Source organism: Octodon degus, unplaced genomic scaffold (genome assembly GCF_000260255.1).
Source record: "Octodon degus isolate 3935 unplaced genomic scaffold, OctDeg1.0 scaffold00055, whole genome shotgun sequence".
Lineage (NCBI taxonomy): Eukaryota > Metazoa > Chordata > Mammalia > Rodentia > Octodontidae > Octodon > Octodon degus.
The window spans coordinates 9,153,235-9,170,614 of record NW_004524631.1 but is presented as its reverse complement, the minus strand read 5'-3'; the positions used below and the strand labels follow the sequence as shown (position 1 = coordinate 9,170,614).

The following is a 17,380-nucleotide window of genomic DNA, read 5'->3' as shown; positions in this document are numbered from 1 at the left end:
CTTCTCAGAGGATGAAATTAAAGAAGCGAATAAATATATGAAAAAATGCTCCACATCACTAGCCATCCCCAAATTGCAAATTAAAACAACATTGAGATATCATCTCACCCCAGAAAGAATGGCTATTATAAAGAAATCACCCAAAAATAAATGTTGGAGAGGCTGTGGGCAAAAAGGAACCCTTCTCCACTGCTGGTGGGAATGTAGACTGATGCAACCATTATGGAAATCATTGTGAAGACTCCTTAGAAAATTTAGACGGGAAATGCCATTTAAAGTCGCTATTCCTCTACTGGGAATTTTCCCAGAGCATCTGAAAACATCATACCATAGGGATATATGTGTGCCTATGTTTATAGCAGCACAATTTGTGATAGCGAAATCTTGGAAACAAGCAAAATGCCCATCACCTGAGGAATGGATGAAAAAGATGTGGTATTTTTATACAATAGAGTATTACTCCGCTATAAAGAATGATAAACTCAAAGCCTTTATATTGAAGTGAATGCCACTTGAACATATACTCGTAAGTGAAATAAACCAGACATACATGTGTAAATATCATATAGCTTCCTTAGTATAAGAACTCAAAAGAGGAAATACAAATAGAAAGGTATAATACAACTAAAAGGAAAGCAAAAACTTGAGGACTAACTAATTAAGAGAGAAGAGCTAGGAAACATGACAGTGACAAGCCATACAGTTATATGTACAAGATGGGCAAGGCAATGATCCTGAGAATCTTCTGAAGATTTTTGAATCTAGCAGTCAATTGGAAAGATTCTCATCCCGCCTAAGTATATATACTGACACCTGTGAACTAAGCAACTGCACTGAAGATGGTAATTTGTAACAGTAGGTTCAAGCTTGGAGTGCCTGCCGTTCTGGTTTTCTGAATACGGGCTGCTTGTCATGACATGCCAATCGCTGCTGTGCTGTGTCTGGTGTAGATGATTGTTCAAAAAGAAGGGGGTGGTGAATGAAGGCAGGAGACAGGAAATGAATGTTGTGGGACTGTCCTGCTTCAAGGTTGTATATGGTTAGGTTTCTGGACTTATATGTAAACATAAGAATTATGTAATTCTTTATGCCTCTTTTTAAAATATATTTTAATTTTTAAATATTTTTATCATATTCTGCAGGGACTTAGAGTTCAACATATCAATACTTGATGAAAAATACCTGTTCCATGTTATACCTAAGATGTTTGATATTCAGACAGATAGTGACCTTAAACTTAACAGCCTAAGTTGTATGGTAATAACAATAAGCTTGTCTTCTGGAGGGTTAATAACCTAAGTTTGCAGTCCAAAATTAGAGAAAAAGGAGGACCTCAAGGAAAGCCAACATTTTGACCTAAACTTCCAAGGTCAATTCAGACTCAGGACATATGAGAACTTGTACTGTAACATCATGTAACTCAGTAGTATCCCAAATTTTCTGATCTAGGAGATTATGGGGCCAAAGAGGCAAGTGATCAACGATGTAGAGTGTGCCTAAGGAGAGTCACATGGAGAGAAAATATTCTCTCAGTCTTTCATGGGAAGCACATTGATCAAGCAATGGCCTTGACTCATCCACATGGCTGACACTTACAAAAGATCTACAATCTGAGGTACAGGATCTTACAAAGAATCCTGAGGGGATTTGACTGACCTTACAAGATCCAAAAGCTACAATTCTTGTTGCATAGGCCTTGCTTTATCTTGGTCTTCACCATCCAGCATAAAAGTATAAAAACGAATTATAAGAAGTAAAGCCATGCTGTTATGTTGCTCTTAGGGGACTCAGGTCAACAATTTTTGACATTGCCAGTGAAGCAGAACACCCAATACTGTTATGGACTACTGGACTCTTTTAGAATAGTTTGCTGAGTTAACACATCTATAATATTCAAATAACAGAACTCAACAAAGGAGATACAGATGAATGTCCATTTGGTATCTGTGTATTCAAAATGGTTAGGATAGATATATAGTTACATTCTCTTAATGAATAGAGGGATTTGTTGTAATAGTGTTTGTAAATAGGATATCATGTCTGCATCGTGTGCAGCAAATAACCACTAGGAAGAATGTATGCAATGTGTTAACTATTAAAACTGTCCTACCAGTTTGGTTTGAAACTGTCTCATTGCTATTTATTTCTCAATAAAATTATGGAAATAAAATAAAATCCTTTTAAAAAAAGATTCAAATGACACTATTAAAAAAGTATTTGCTGGGTTTCACAAGACCTTTATTACTAACTTTTGCCATTAATGTAGAAAATGTTTAGAAAATAATGAAAAAAGAGACCTGGGTGTGTATGTGAACTGCCAGCAGATATGGAAATCAGCAGTGCAGCAGCCCCATCTCTGGGAGCCACACACTGCAGTGAGCAGCCCTTCCTCAGATAATGAGGAACAGGAGCTAACACCACTGCCTCTCTTGAATACACTGCTATGCGTTAGCGCATCTGTGTATTCAGAATTGGAGCCTTCTGCTAATCCACAAAATCAGAGTCAGTAAATGCTTTTCATAACTTTGTTTGCCATAATGTATACTATGCTAGCAGGACTTCTCTGCAGAATACCTCAGCTAGCATTTTTATATTAAGGTCATTTAGCAGTTCTTACATGAAGAAAAAACTTGTACTATTTTTTTCTCCAAGAAGGAAGTCAAATTTAAAATATTAGTTTGAAATGAAAATATTTTCCTCTAAACCTTTAAATGTTACCACAACTATTATCTTCTCTATTTTCCCAATTCTTCTCACCAGGAGTGACGCAAGATTCACACCTCAAGACTCAGATGCCTTTCCACGCCTATCTTATGTATTCTATCACTGACCTAGAAAGAAGCCAAATGTTTCCTAACTCTATGCCTTTTTCCTCAGAAACACCAATTTCATCCTTTCAAATCTGTCAATAAATTTAACAAATACCAGCATTTTATTTTGGGTTCTTTTTTTTCTCAGAAAAAAATTTCACTTGACTTTCAGTTAAATTGATCCCCTGCCATTGTCTTAATTCACATAACACTAAAAATCATACAGTTTTTGTTAGACTCAAAAAATACTCTTCTAATTTTACCCTTAAAAGTCATAGTTCCTCTTTTAACTTTCAAGGTTAATTTCAGCTTAAATATTATTTTTTAAATTTTTTTGCTCACCTAATATTTATACTAACAACAGTTTTTAAATAAATAAGCGAAAACAATCAGAACTAGGAACTCGATTATCATTGAAAACTAGGCTGATGTAAGAGTTTCTAAATTAAATGTAATTTCTTCTACCTTTCAGGCATTCATGGAATGGGGACAATGTCCACAAGTCCAAAAGAAGAGAAAAGACATTTAAAATCAGGATAGTGTGCAGCAAACACATGGGAATCAAAAATTTTTATAGACTTCTGATAAGTAGGCCAATCAGTACAATATTTTTTTCATTGAAATATTTTTGAAAAATCTTTTTAAAGCTACATTATTATTGATTTAATAACTATCTCTAGAAATTAATGTAATGTCTTAAAGGTACATGTGTGTGTCCACATAGATATATTATGACTAATAAATGTAAAATATTAAGCACAATGTTTTTCTAATCAATAGGTGAATAACTGAATCACAACAACCCATATCATAAAATCCTGTGTACTTTTAAAAATAAATTCTATGTGTATATAATACACATAGAATGTTCTCTAAGAGATGTTGTTATGGGAAAACAATTGCAGGAAAATAGATTTTATGTGATACCATTTACATACAACTGAAAGAATAGCACACTGTATTAGTATATATAATATATATATGATAATATATAAAACATATATCATAGATTATATCATATATAACACATATCACACATCATATACCATATTATATATTATATATTATTTATTGTTTATTATATGTTGCCAGATGTGATGGCACAAGCCTACAATCTCAGCAGTCTGGGAGGCTGAGGCAGGAGAACTGCAAGTTCAAGCTCAGCCTGAGCAATTTAGTAGCCTAGCAAGTTCTTATCTCCAAATAAAAGAGAAAAAAAGAAAAGGGCTAGGAATGCAGCTCAGTGTAAAGGCCAGGGGTGCAATCCTAGTAGCACACACACTGTGTCAGGGTGTGTGCAAAAGCCATAATAATGTTACTAAGGAAAAGACAGCACAGTACAAAAGGATACAAAGCAAGTATTAATAATGGTTATTTCTTGGGAGAGAAATTGACTTCCAAGGAAATAAAGCACAATATTTACTTTGTACATTACATATCCTTTCCTCCTTTATAATTTATTTTCTTTTCTTTCTCTTTTTCTTTCTTTCTTTCTTTCTTTCTTTTTTTTTTTTTTTTGTATTTTAGGGAAGGGTCTATAGGGTGTTTAGGGTCTCACTACTAGATCGGACTGGTAGTGATCCACCTGTTTACAGCCTTCTAAAAGCTGGGATTACAAGCACGGGCCACCACGCCTAGTCTCAATTGCCATCTCAGGGGCAGGACCTGCATGGCAGGCCAGGAATCAAACCAACAGGGCCCTTGTGACTGCTTGTAGGTGCTTTAATCCACTGAGCTATTCGACAGGCCCTTTCCTCCTTCATAATTTTTACGGAGAGGAATTAATACATCTACTTAAGCACTTCACACAGACACTTAGTGTCTGGATTTTTAGATGGCATGTGAAGTGAAAGGCAGTATGGAGGAAAAAATTTTAAAGACAAATGGATAAAACACACTCAACATGAAAGTCTGTCTTTTTGTTATACAGTAGATTTTCCAGGCTCTGGAAAACTCAAAACCTCCAAGAAAGGATTAAGTTATAAACTAGACTGATTCTGGTGGTCAAATGAGAAGCAGCCAAAATGGAACAGTTGGGAGCAACAGAAAGCTGAATTCATCTTAACTGGTGGGAATGCTAGCCACCAGCGGGGCTTCCTCCTAGGCCTTGAAAATCCTTTTACTCCCCTAGTGCTTCTTCCTCCAAATGATAAAATTAGTGGCTCCCAGCAGGGTCTGACCACGTGTGACCATCACATTAAGAGAAAACATTTAGGAGTCCTAAGCAAAGTGTAGTTGGACTATTGTTTAGTAAGATACCAAACTCTGTTGTAATAATTTATTGTTTAATCATTACTGAGAAATGGCACTAGAGCAATCTTCTGAACAGAACTGAAGCAGCAGATCACTTTTGAAAGAAAGTATTTAAATTTAAATCTAATTTAGCAACTCATTGACCAGAACATGATTCAAAGGGAGCTTCTTTAAAAAGTGAAAGAGTTGGCTCAGGGAGATAGCTCAGTAGAATAAACGCTTGCCTGGCAAGCACAGGGTCCTAAGTTCAATCCCTGGTACCAACAAAAACAAAAACAAAACAAAAAAAAAAAAGAAAGAAAAAAGAAAAATCTGGCCAAATGGCTCAGAGGATTAAAGTGCTGGCTTAGGCAGACACAGGGACCAGGAGTTCGATCCCTGGGCTTGATGTCCCGGCCCCACCCCTGGGATGTGCTGAGATAGTGATTGAGACTGGGCATTGTGGTGCACGCCTGTTAATTTCAGCACTTGGGAGGCTGAAAACAGGAGAATCACTACAAGTCCAATCTATATAATAAGACCCTGTCTGTACTAAATACATAAAAAATATTTTAAAATAAAAAGTAAATGCTTTATTTCACATGTTTTTTTTTTAATTTTTCCTGGTCCCTAGCTTAGATCCAGATCTATGAAATATCCAAAAGAATTGTGTTGCAATAAAGCAGAACTTCAATCTGGTGTGGAAAGCTCTGTTGTTTGTTTTAAAGACATAAGGCCTGGGATTATTCTGCTTTTATCCATGTGAAATAGATTCAGACTAATACCAATGACAGCATGTCAGGCTTTATTATGATGTAATGGTTGAGAAGTCAGAGCAAAAATCGAAGAGCAAAATTGCTTCAGAAAGAGGCCAGATAACCTTAACATTGAAGACAGCTATACATGATGAATTCTGACTCTGAGAACAATTTGTCACTTGCTTTGAAAGTTATAATATATTTTAGAGAACTCTACAACAATAAAATATATGTGATTTGTCTCACTTATATTTGATAAAACTTCATACATTTAACTATGTATTGAGGACCTCACATATATATGGCATAATCCGTGAAAGATATACCGTGAAAAATATGCCATATCTTTCAGCCGTCATATTCAGCATCTGTGCAGTGTACTGACATTTGTAGATCCTAGAAAATATACGAGTGAAGTCAACATACAATCTTTCCCTTCAATCAATTAAAATACCTGAAAAGTGCAACTCCCATAGGCAGTGCTCTCCTACAGAGACCCCCCAGCCTTTCTGGCACTAGGGGATGGGTTTAAGAAAGACCATTTTTCTGCAGGAGAAGGGGAGGAGAGAGGTACGGAGGGTGGTTTCAGGATTAGACTCTCTTTAAGAGCTCAGCTGTGTAGCTCCCTCCCATGTCTAGTTCACAAAAGGAGCTTCACAACTCCCCCTGGGAAACCCTGTAGACACTGAGGGCCTGACCGGGAGGCCTGGAGGGATGGGGCATGGCTGTAACCTCAGATGCGACTTCCCAGCAGAAAGCTGCTCCCCTCCTTCTGTGTGGCTGGACTCCTAACAGGATGCACTTCCTGCCATAGGGTTGGGAACCCCTGCTCCAGTGAACAGGTCGGTGGTGCTAAATTCAGTTATGCAAGTCAGCATTATCAAATGAGTTCTGAAATAAAGAAGCTAACTCTAATGGCACTGGGGGACACTCTTGAGTCTCTGCTACTTTAGATTCATGATAATATGCCTTCACTTCAAGCTGTGAACAAATAACCATCAAACAAAAATTACAGGTACCAAGTACTACGATAGGTATCAAGAACAAGCTTAAAGAGATACTGAGCCTTCTTAAAGAAGCAAACTAATAATTTCAGTACAGTATGGCACATGCTTTTTAACAGGGACACCCACGATCAGGGGAGTGCTTAGAAAGAAACACTTAGGCCTGGAGGCGGGATTCCTACAGATCCAGTGTCTAAGGGCTGGAGGATAAATAGGCCTCTGTTGGTTCACCAAAGAGAAGAAACTGAAAAACAGAAGAAAAAGCATACTGCTAGGCAGTAAAACTGCGGTGGGAACAACCGATAGTTTGATACAGATCTAGAGTCTTAGGTGATAAACAAGGAAAGGAAGAAGTGAAGTAGGCTGGCAAATAAGAGGAGGACCCCATGTTAAATTTAAGCATCTTAAAGAGCAGAGATGAAGGACTGAAGAATCTTCGAACCACCTAACTAGAAGGATACAAGACAGATTAAAATCAAATCAGTGTGAAAGGAAGGAGACAGGTTCGGTAAGCTTCGTGACGGTTTGGAAAGAGAAGGCTTTTATGAGAGCAGTGGCATCTGAGATGGAGAAGTAGATTGATCAATGTTGATGGAAGGATCCACAGGAATTGACAGATAATTGGAAAAGTTTAAGGGAAACAAGGTTTATGTGATAGGTAATATAAAATAAGTAATTTGAAAAAGAAAGAGAGAAAGGGAAAATACATATGTATATACACATGACAGCTTGGATAACTGTACTGCCGATTTCTACCTGTCTATTGAAAGGAGCAGCTAATGCTTAAGTTTTTGTCTTCTTTTTAATTTTTTTACCCATTTTGCAATTTTATATCTGGTAATCAGAGCAACCAATTTGAAGACAACAATCTGCAATATAACATTGTTGAATTTCTATCATTTTGTTTAGTGAAATTCTGTATAAATTCTATGTGGTGTTTTTACTATTTTTTATTCTTTTTTTTAGAACAATAGGTTTTACAGGAAAGAAAGCCAAAAGCTAAACACCAGCAATAGGTTTTATTTCTCCTGCAACTTGTTTTCCTTCTATTAAAATATTATTCTCTGCATTTGGTCTTGTTTGTTTGTTTATACTCTTAGGTTTTTATTTTTTTAACTACTATATCTTCATTGTATTTCCTGTACAATGATAAAATGAATGACTCAATTTAATTAGGAAAAAATACTCAACATCCAAAGGTAAATAAATTAATAAAATAAGTAATCTGAGTAGGATGTGGAGTTGGGTATGGCTACAGTGTTGAAGATGCATTTCTATGTGGTTTTAATCTATAATCTTTAATATACATTTATGTTATATGTATTTATGGCATTTTAAAAAATATTTCAAATTCACTCAGAAAGTGTCCAGAGCTTTTTTGTACTAAGCTTATTATCTCTTAGGTATTTCTCTTCATAACCAAGTATCTTGAAATGTATCATATTTTAAGTGAGGCTTTAAGTCAAGCATTATGTAAAATGGAAGTTTCAGAGACACAAAAGACAAGATTTGTAAAGATTAAGAATTTGTTTAACTGGACATAGTAAATATATCTAACTGAAGGTAGTAATATAGTGTGCTCAGAATTCCACTTTGATTATAACACTGGAGTGTCTGTATTTTTCTGCCACACATCAGCCATTACATCAAGGGTTCTAAAAGGGCTGGCCAAATAGCTCAGCGGCTTAAAGAGCCTGCTTAGGCAGATATAGTGGCTGGGGTTTGGTCCCTGGTGTGTGGTGCCATCCCCATCCCCGGGGCACACTGAGACAGCGATTGAGACTAGGAGAGGTGGCACCACGCCTGTAATCCTAGCTCTTGAGAGGATGAACACAGGTGGATCAGTACAAGTCCAATCTATGTAGTGAGACCCTGTAGACCCTATACTAAAAAAAAAAAAATAAAAACTATGCTGGGCTTAGTGGTAGAGTTCTTCCCTCACATGCACAAAACCCTGTCTTCCATCCCCAGTGCCACCAGTAGCCCCCATAAAAAAAAAAAAAAAAGGTTCTGATCATGGCTCAATGGTACAATATGTGCTCCACGTGTACAGGGCCCTTTGTTTTGTCCCCAACATCCTAAAATACAAACAAAACTATCATCTAATTTTAGAGGGGTTTTTTGTTGTTGCTTGTCTGTTTGTTTTGCAGCATCCAGGATCAAACTTGGGACCTTGTGCTTGCCAGGCAGGTATTTATGTCACTGAGTCATATCCCTGGCCCCTATTATAAAAAAAATTATTATTATTTTTTTAATTAGTACAGGGTGACATGGTCTCACTACACAGATCAGACTCGTAGTGATTCTCCTGTTTTTAGCCTCCCAAGAGCTGGGATGATAGATGCGTGCCACCATGCCCAGTCTCAATCTCCATCTCAGCACGCCCCAGGGACTCCATCCCTGTGTCTGCCTAAAGATTAAGAATTTGTTTAACTGGATATAGTAAATATATCTAACTGAAGGTAGTAATATAGTGTGCTCAGAATTCCACTTTAATCCGCTTTAATCCGCTGAGCTCTCTGGCCAGCCCTTCATCAAATATTAATATCAACTAAAAAGTGGACTGATACGCTTAACTGAAATGTTCTTAACCTACTTACTACTATTTATAATGAACTTAAATTTCTTAATTTATCAAGTGTCTTCATTATCAAACCAACAATACCTAATTGGATATTCTAGTTCACTATCTTACCACAACAACACTATTCCCATTGTCATTTTTTCCTACTGAATTGGTGAGAACTTTGCAAACTCTTTAAGGAGTTACATTTTGAAAGCCCAATAAAAAGGATTAAATCCATGAGTATATATTTTAACCAGGATTTGAATAAATTACTTTGTTTAGTTGACCAGAAATATTGTTAATAGCCAGCAATCTTTTTTTCTAAATATAGATTTCTAAAGACATAATAACCAGTATATGTTAAAACTTTAAATCCTTGCCAAAAGAAAAATCAGCATTAGGGTAGATTTCAATAGAAACTGGTGAAGCAAATTTAAATAAATTAAATGCACAATATTACTTACTTTATCTGCAGAGAAGCTGAAGAGTTGTTTTCTTTCAGCAAAGAATTGAACAGCTATTACACTAGCTGAGTGACCCCAAAGAACACCGACTGGTTTAGAAACAACATAAGGGTTCCAAAGGCAAACTTTATTGTTAATGCCAGCAGTTGCTAATCAGATTTTGAAAAGAAAAAAATATTTTTAATAGTATAAATAACCTACAGCAGTTTGTTTTTGAAATAAATTTATAACATATGCATAGGTGGATAAATGCATTTTGATGAATGCTATTACACCCTGTCTTGAAGAAAAGAAAAGCTTGCTTTTGCCCATCCAGCCTACCCTACTACAGCATGTGTTCTGCCAATAGGAACTGTCCTAGTGGAGGAAGTAGGGAGGGAAGGATTCGCCTAGCAGGGAGGCATATGCATGATCTGCAAAAAAATAACCAACAGAAAAAAATATAACCAATAATAACAAATTAAGTGATTGATAGTGAAGGATTTTTTTTTCAAATTTATTCATCAACCTCTCTGCTCTTCCTGCAAAATCTGTAGTATTCTTTGAAAGTTTATGTTGGTGTAGACCTGAATCTATATCATGGGTATTTTTTTTTAAATCATGGCACAGTAGAATAAGCACTTGCCTGGCAAGACCAAGGGCCTGAGTTCAATCCCCAGTTCCACCAAAAAAAAAAGGACTACCAGGCATGATTGTTGGAAAGTTCAGGGATTTAGCCTCTTAGCTACTATCAGTACTCTTAACATAAACACTAACAATTGAATAAACATTAATACAACCCATTTGGAAGGCATATGTGCACTCCGTAACTATGCTCTGAATCTTCAATAACACATCTATACCTCATTTTTTAAAAAGGATAACATACATTTGTTTCTCAAATATTCCAAGTGATTTGTGAATGTGAATAACAAGTTCTATTTCTTGTATTTTCTATGGTTACATTCGATTCCAATTGTTTAATATAATGCAGAAGTTATGTGAAACATCTCAAACCTAAAAAGAACCCCATTAATTTATCTCTACCATACCATACTTTTAAAAGCAGAAATACTTTTCAGTAATACCTACTACTGAGTGTTTAGTCCTTATTCTGTTAACCAGAACCTCACATTCTATGGTTATTCATTCCAGTAAACTCATGTTTATTACCCATAATGACATGGTACCCAAGATGAAAAAAAGTTCCCTTTTCTTCAATTTCAAGAGACATCAGACATGAACAGTCTACCTCCTTCTTGAAAATGTAAAATGAAGTAGTATTTTTGATGAAAAAGTTTTGTTTTCTAATTATTTAGAAAAAAAAACTTTGATACTTGATTTATTTAGCCATCTTCCAAATATCTGAAATGCTTTCAGCTCAACTGCACACTTTTTAAATAAGACACTTTCAAAACAAGAGTTACTGCATTTATATTTTTAAAATCCACTTTATATAAAAGTGGGTACTTTCTACCATATATGCTTCCAATCTGCTCTGATATAGCTGTACTGGTCACATTAATGAAGTCATAAGTATTAAATATATTTCATTTCTTGAACAGAATTGTGCATCATTTTATAATGCTTGAACATGTACATACATGTGCATCAAATTATAACTTTCAGATTGTCTAGATATTTCAATTAAATAATTATGTCTGGAATCCTTTATATTTCATCAGCTATAATATGCCATTTTCATCAAAAGAATCTGAATAAACTAAAGTTAAGATGACCTGCAAATGTTAAAAACAATCTTTACACATTGTATTTTTAAAAGTAATCAAACAACATTCTCCATTTGTTTCAGTTTTCTAGTGGAGTATGAGTGTGTGTGTGTGTGTGTGTGTGTGGCAGTGTGAGAGTGTGTGTGTGGCAGTGTGTGAGTGTGACAGAGAGAGAAAGAAGGGGGAGAGAGAGAGAGAGAGAGAGAGAGAGAGAGAGAGAGAGAGAGTATAGCTGCAATGAAAATGATGTCTTTGTTTGGGTGCAGCATTTGGTAGTGTTAGGAAAATGGCAGAATGACAGATGCTGTACAGACTGTCTTCTTTCTCTATATCGTTTCATATACCCCACAAATTCAAATAAAAAGACATTAAAGCATTGCGTGTTTTCTTGTATTTTCACCCCACTGTTGTTCATATATACTACACATCATAATGCATAGTTATCAGACATTCTCAGGCAATAAAATGTGAGCTGCTCAAGTTGGTCTCTCTGGCAATAAAGCAACAAGATGGAGATGCTCCACGCATACAAATGTGTGCAGTCGTGCACCGCAGACCATTTAAGAGGCCCTCAAAGTTATCATGATTTATTTCACATACCAATTAAGTTGAGCCGAGAGTGGTAATCAAAAGCATAAATGCCCTGGGCAATGTTTAAGGATGTCATTTTAAGATGATCTTTTGATTTCTCTCTCCAGGCCAGTACCACAGTATTTGTATTGTTGGTTGTACTGGAAATGATAACATCCAAGGATGCGTTGTAGGCAACTGGAAAAAAAATTAAACAGAAGAAAAGAATTTTTGTTGATTTTTAACAAAATATGACCAAAATAAAAAAGTATAAGTATACAGTGTTAAAAATTATCTCAGAAACACCCTTTTGCACTTCCTACCCAAGAATTTACAGTGAGAAGAAAATTGTGCTTTCAGACTTGCCTTCCATTCTAGAAATACTTTAATTTTTTTAAAAGGAACACGTGGCTGGGAATAGTATTAAATTAATCACCATTGTCATATAGGATTGTGTAAATGTGAAATGAATAGTGGATCAAATTCCCATGTTCTTTCTTTCTTTTTTCCCATAATTTTATTGAGAAACAAATAGCCATGAGACAGTTTCAAACCAAATTGGTAGGACAGTCTCAATAATTAACACATTGCATACATTCTTCCTAGTCTTTAATTGCTGTACAAGATGCGGACATGATATCCTATTTACAAACACTATTATTACAAACAAATCCCTCTATTCATTAAGAGAATGTAACTATATATCTATTCTAACCATTTTGAATACACAGATACAAAATGGACATTCATCTGTATCCCCTTTTTTTGTTGAGTTCCGTTATTTGAATATTATAGGTGTGTTAACTCAGCAAATTATTCTAAAAGAGTCCAGTAGTCCATAATAGTATTGGGTCTTCTGCTTCACTGGCAATGTCAGAAATTGTTGACTTGAGTCCCCTACAGCTCAACATAACAGTATGGCTTTACTTCTTATATTTTGACCCATGTTCTTTCTCCTGGACCTGAAACAGGCAAACAAGATCTTTCCAACCATCTGCTGCTCTGCTATGGTCCAGCTTCAAGATGAGCTTATTTGAATTTTGACTGTTGTGGAATATTTGACACTAGACTGGTTTCAATGCCTGCCAAGTCACACAAATACAGCTGGTGGTTCAAGCCAAGACAGCTACCCCTGTGTTCCCTGTGACTTAGTACCAGAATGTTATGTATCAAAATCTCACTTCTCAAGCAAAATTAATGGTATTGTTCCCTTTGGTCAAGAGAAGCTTCCCATTCCTCTCAAACTCACACCTCCAAAAAGCATGTAGCATCACAGCTGCTCCTTGGCCAACACCAGACCACCGTGCACTCCACACTTAGGTGGAAGTCCTCTCTTGCATTTTAGAATAACTTGTGATCACTGCAGAAAGAGTTCTGATTTGACCTCAAGATCAATACTACTGCCTCACACAAGGAAAGATTTTGTCACTTCGTACAGCTTAAAGACAATTACTTTAACAGAATGGCTCTTAGAAATACTTCAGATTTACTTCTTAAATAGACTTAAGTGTGACAATCTAGGAAGAAAATTTTCAATGCTGCACTTCCTTTTCTGTAGAAATCCTAAAGAACAGATTCATGAAAGCATTAGCCTGTTTTCTCATATGTTTATCTCATGTTGTTCATACACACTACACACTGCAATGCATCATTATCAGACGTTTTTAGGCAATGAAGTATGGGCTTTTACTTTTAAAACTTATGAAACTGAGCATTGACTGCCCTTTGTTCTACATTATCTTTTCCAAGTTACTTATTTAGAAAACAGCTTCAGACTGTAAAGATGGTATTTTCCAGTTAAAGATAGCACCACCTTCTGAGACAGAAGGAGGTATGCATTCTTCAGCCATTTCCAATCTATTGGCTTTCCTGGAATGGTCTTGGGCTACATATAAAATACACATTATAGTTAGTGTATATAAGTAAAAAATTTCTTTTTTAAACATTCTTATGATAATTTTTAATAAGAAGGCAAGCACCCTGTAGGTCACAGGTTGGACAGACTGGAAGGTTCAAATTCCTATAGTTTTGGCCCCTGTCTTGTAATGTGATACAGTAAAAGCTCTGGAATTCATCTGGGCCCACCTTTGCTGCCTTTATGCAGTTGTAACTAGGGGAACCGAAACAAATGCAGTGATACTTAGGTGCTTGTCTACCAGAATCAGAATATTATTCTCTGGAATGTGTGTGGGATGTTTTAGCCCTTATTTCAAGGAAGCACTATCATATTTTTATTACTGGTTATATTATAAATGCTAAGCTAAGTTACTGACAGTTAATTTGAGTGTAACATAAGAGCCTACACCCTTCACAGTTCCAAACAAGCATTGCTATGGCCACGTGTTTCTATCCTTCCCAAGTCCTCCACCTTCAAGGAGATGCTGTTAACAAGTAGTTCCTTTGAAAGATGTCTTTAGGTCACGAGGGCAAAGTCCTTCCAAATGGGACTAGCACCCTCATAATAGAGGACTAAGGGACCTTGTTTGGCTTCCCACTATGTGAGGACGAAGCTACCTGCGAAATCAGGAAGTGGCCCTCAATAGGTACTACATCAGCCAGTGCTTTAACTTGGACTTTTCTGCCTCCCTGACCATACAAATAAAATTACGTTGCTCATAAGCCACCCAACCCATAATATAGCTTTGGTATAGCAGCTTGAACAAACTAAAACAAGAACCTTCACACAAAAGTATTTGCAAATGTACCCCTCACTAAAAAGTTAAATAGAACATCCAGTTTTGTTATTTTGGTGAAAGAATTTAACTTGATTTCTATGTATATATATGTACATGCATTTATGCATCTAGATAAGCATGTATATATGTGCACACATAACTATGTATAAACAAATTTCAAATAATTACCTACGGTAAGGAAATTCTGAAGCAGAAAGGCTCAATTAATTATTTTTCCTTTGATCTATTCTACTGGATTAGTTATTACACAAGCAACCAGGAATTGTTCATTAAAGAGATAATACTGACAGGAATAGCTTAATTTAACCTAGTTCATATGTATTTTCCTAGGAAATAAATGGCTTAACACAACAAATTCATAATCATATTAATTAAATTAACATTATTCTATGTGTCTTCCACAGATACCCTCTCTCAAAATATGTCATCCAATCTTGAAAGACTTATTAAGCATCTACTCTATTTCTTGCGCTATGACAAGGGCAATGAGAGAATAAACAGATACAACCTCTATCTTAATTGTATAGCTCTATGCCTTGGGAAAAACACAGGTAGATCAAAATTTAAAGAATATTTTAGCATATACCAAAGAGCTAAAGGAAACCTAAATGTTGGAGCAGAAATTAGAAGAAATCAGTGTAGATTTCAGAGTTTTGAAGACATTAAGTGAACACAAAAAATAAGAGGTTGTGACAAAATATCTTTGTGGGAAATAAAAGATACATTTTAGAATTTTGACATGAAAGAGGACTTGTCTACTTCTTAATTACAGATAAAGAAATCAACTCACCCACACAAATTCAACAAACTGGCCACGGTTAGCAATTGTTTATAGTCAAACTCAGATCTGGAGTTCTGAGATTAACTCTGAATGTAATTTAGTTTAATGTTACATATTATTCAATATAAAACAAAGTTTGGTACATGAGTAGTAGAGCCAGAGAATAAATTCAAAACATAAGGCCAGATCCTATGACTTAATATGCATGTGAATTACCCAGAGCCCACTGATGAAAGGCAGAGTTTTCATTCTTTAAACCTGAGATTTGGCATTTCTCACATGTTTCCAAGATGTTGCTCTGCTAATCCCTGAAGACCACACTTCAGGCGAGAAGGTGCTGGAAGGCATCCCACAGAGCTCTGACATCACGTGTGCTGTTCTGAACTCTCCACACTTCTTACAGTTTGGAAACCAAATACCCATTTGGCAATATGATGAAAGTTTCATATTTTAAAGCTTCCCACCGCCATTTATAAAGCCCAGCCATGGGACATAAACCTATGGGCAGAAGGGAATTTTGGACTGGGAGAAGAATCCCCACCTGCTTCCTCCAAGGGTGTCTGAAAGCTTCTGTTATTAGCCATGCTCAAGCCCTACTTCAGCTCCCTCTTTTTAACTATTACTTCCTTAATGTGAAAGGATTTAACTGTCCTTTAGCTCTGTGCTCCCTTTAATGACAGAAACCATTTCCTTCTAGAAAATCAGAGGAGCTTGGATGTAGATGAGATTTCAGGGGGCTACCAAAGAAGCTGGCCTCACAGGCATGAAGTGCGCAGAGCAATTCACTGTGAGGTGTGCTGTAGTGTACAAAAGGACTGCCAAAGGGCAAAACAGCTTTTTTCCCCCCACTCTGACAAGAATTTTCATGGACGCTGTTTCCTGTTCTTCCTCCATTCTGCAATTTCTCCCCAACATATGGATTACTTTTATGGTTAGGATGATTTATTGAATTCCTCCAATGTACCAGGCACCATGCCTGGAACTCTTGCTCTGAGATAATCTTCAGTAGGTAAATTAGCCCAAGCTCACTGATGCGAAGCTAGGCATCCTGACATCCAACTTGCCCAAGGGTACGCAACTAATGACAGGGGAAGACGAGATTGCACCCAGTGCTGACTTGCCATGCGCTCTCCTGTTACGCACCAGGGCACGCTCCTCTTCTACTGAGCCAAATCCGGGTTTGCTTCCATGACCAACCACTCTTCTGCCCCTCGTAGCCAGACCAAGCCACACTTCATCTCAAGTCTTTCCTTGCCTGATGTTTTAGGCTACTATTGTCAACTATCCCCATCAGAACTGTGTTCCTCTCTTCCTTGTTTTCTCTTTATCCTATTCTCATTTACTGTCTTTCCTGCTTAGGAAGAAGAGAAAAAGGGATAAAGGGAAGGTGGGCCCCTTCTCAGTTCCTATAAAAGGAAGAGCTTTACATTTCATTAAGGAGAAATTAATTTCAGGAGCATATGAGACAGTGATCACTGATTATGCTACTAAACCTATACTGAGCAACTGATAAGTATAATCCTCATGACATGTATTCCCATACAGACAACAACTGCACTAACAATATGCTTTTTGTTTACAGAAAACAGTAAGTTAAGGGTTATTATAACTTAATATTTGGTAGGGCCAGCCAAATAGCTCAGTGGATTAAAGCACCTGCAAGCAGGCGCAGGGGCCAGCGGTTCCATTCCCAGCATGCCTTGCCAGCTCCATCTCCCAAGGCCCGCTGAGACAGCAACTGAGACTGGGCGTAGTGGCATGTGCCTGTAATCCCAGCACTTGGGAAGCTG

General features: G+C 36.6%; 1 protein-coding gene across 1 annotated transcript in view; it reads right to left on the bottom strand.

Moving 5' to 3' along the window:
- Nucleotides 1–17,380, bottom strand: part of Wdr49 (WD repeat domain 49) — a 114,003-nt gene that overhangs the window by 53,827 nt on the left and 42,796 nt on the right. The window contains exons 6-7 of the mRNA XM_023717810.1: nucleotides 12,144–12,311; nucleotides 9,835–9,983 (exon numbers count right to left, since the gene is read on the bottom strand). Coding sequence (XP_023573578.1) covers nucleotides 9,835–9,983; nucleotides 12,144–12,311 — 317 coding nt within the window. The remainder of the gene's footprint in view (nucleotides 1–9,834; nucleotides 9,984–12,143; nucleotides 12,312–17,380) is intronic.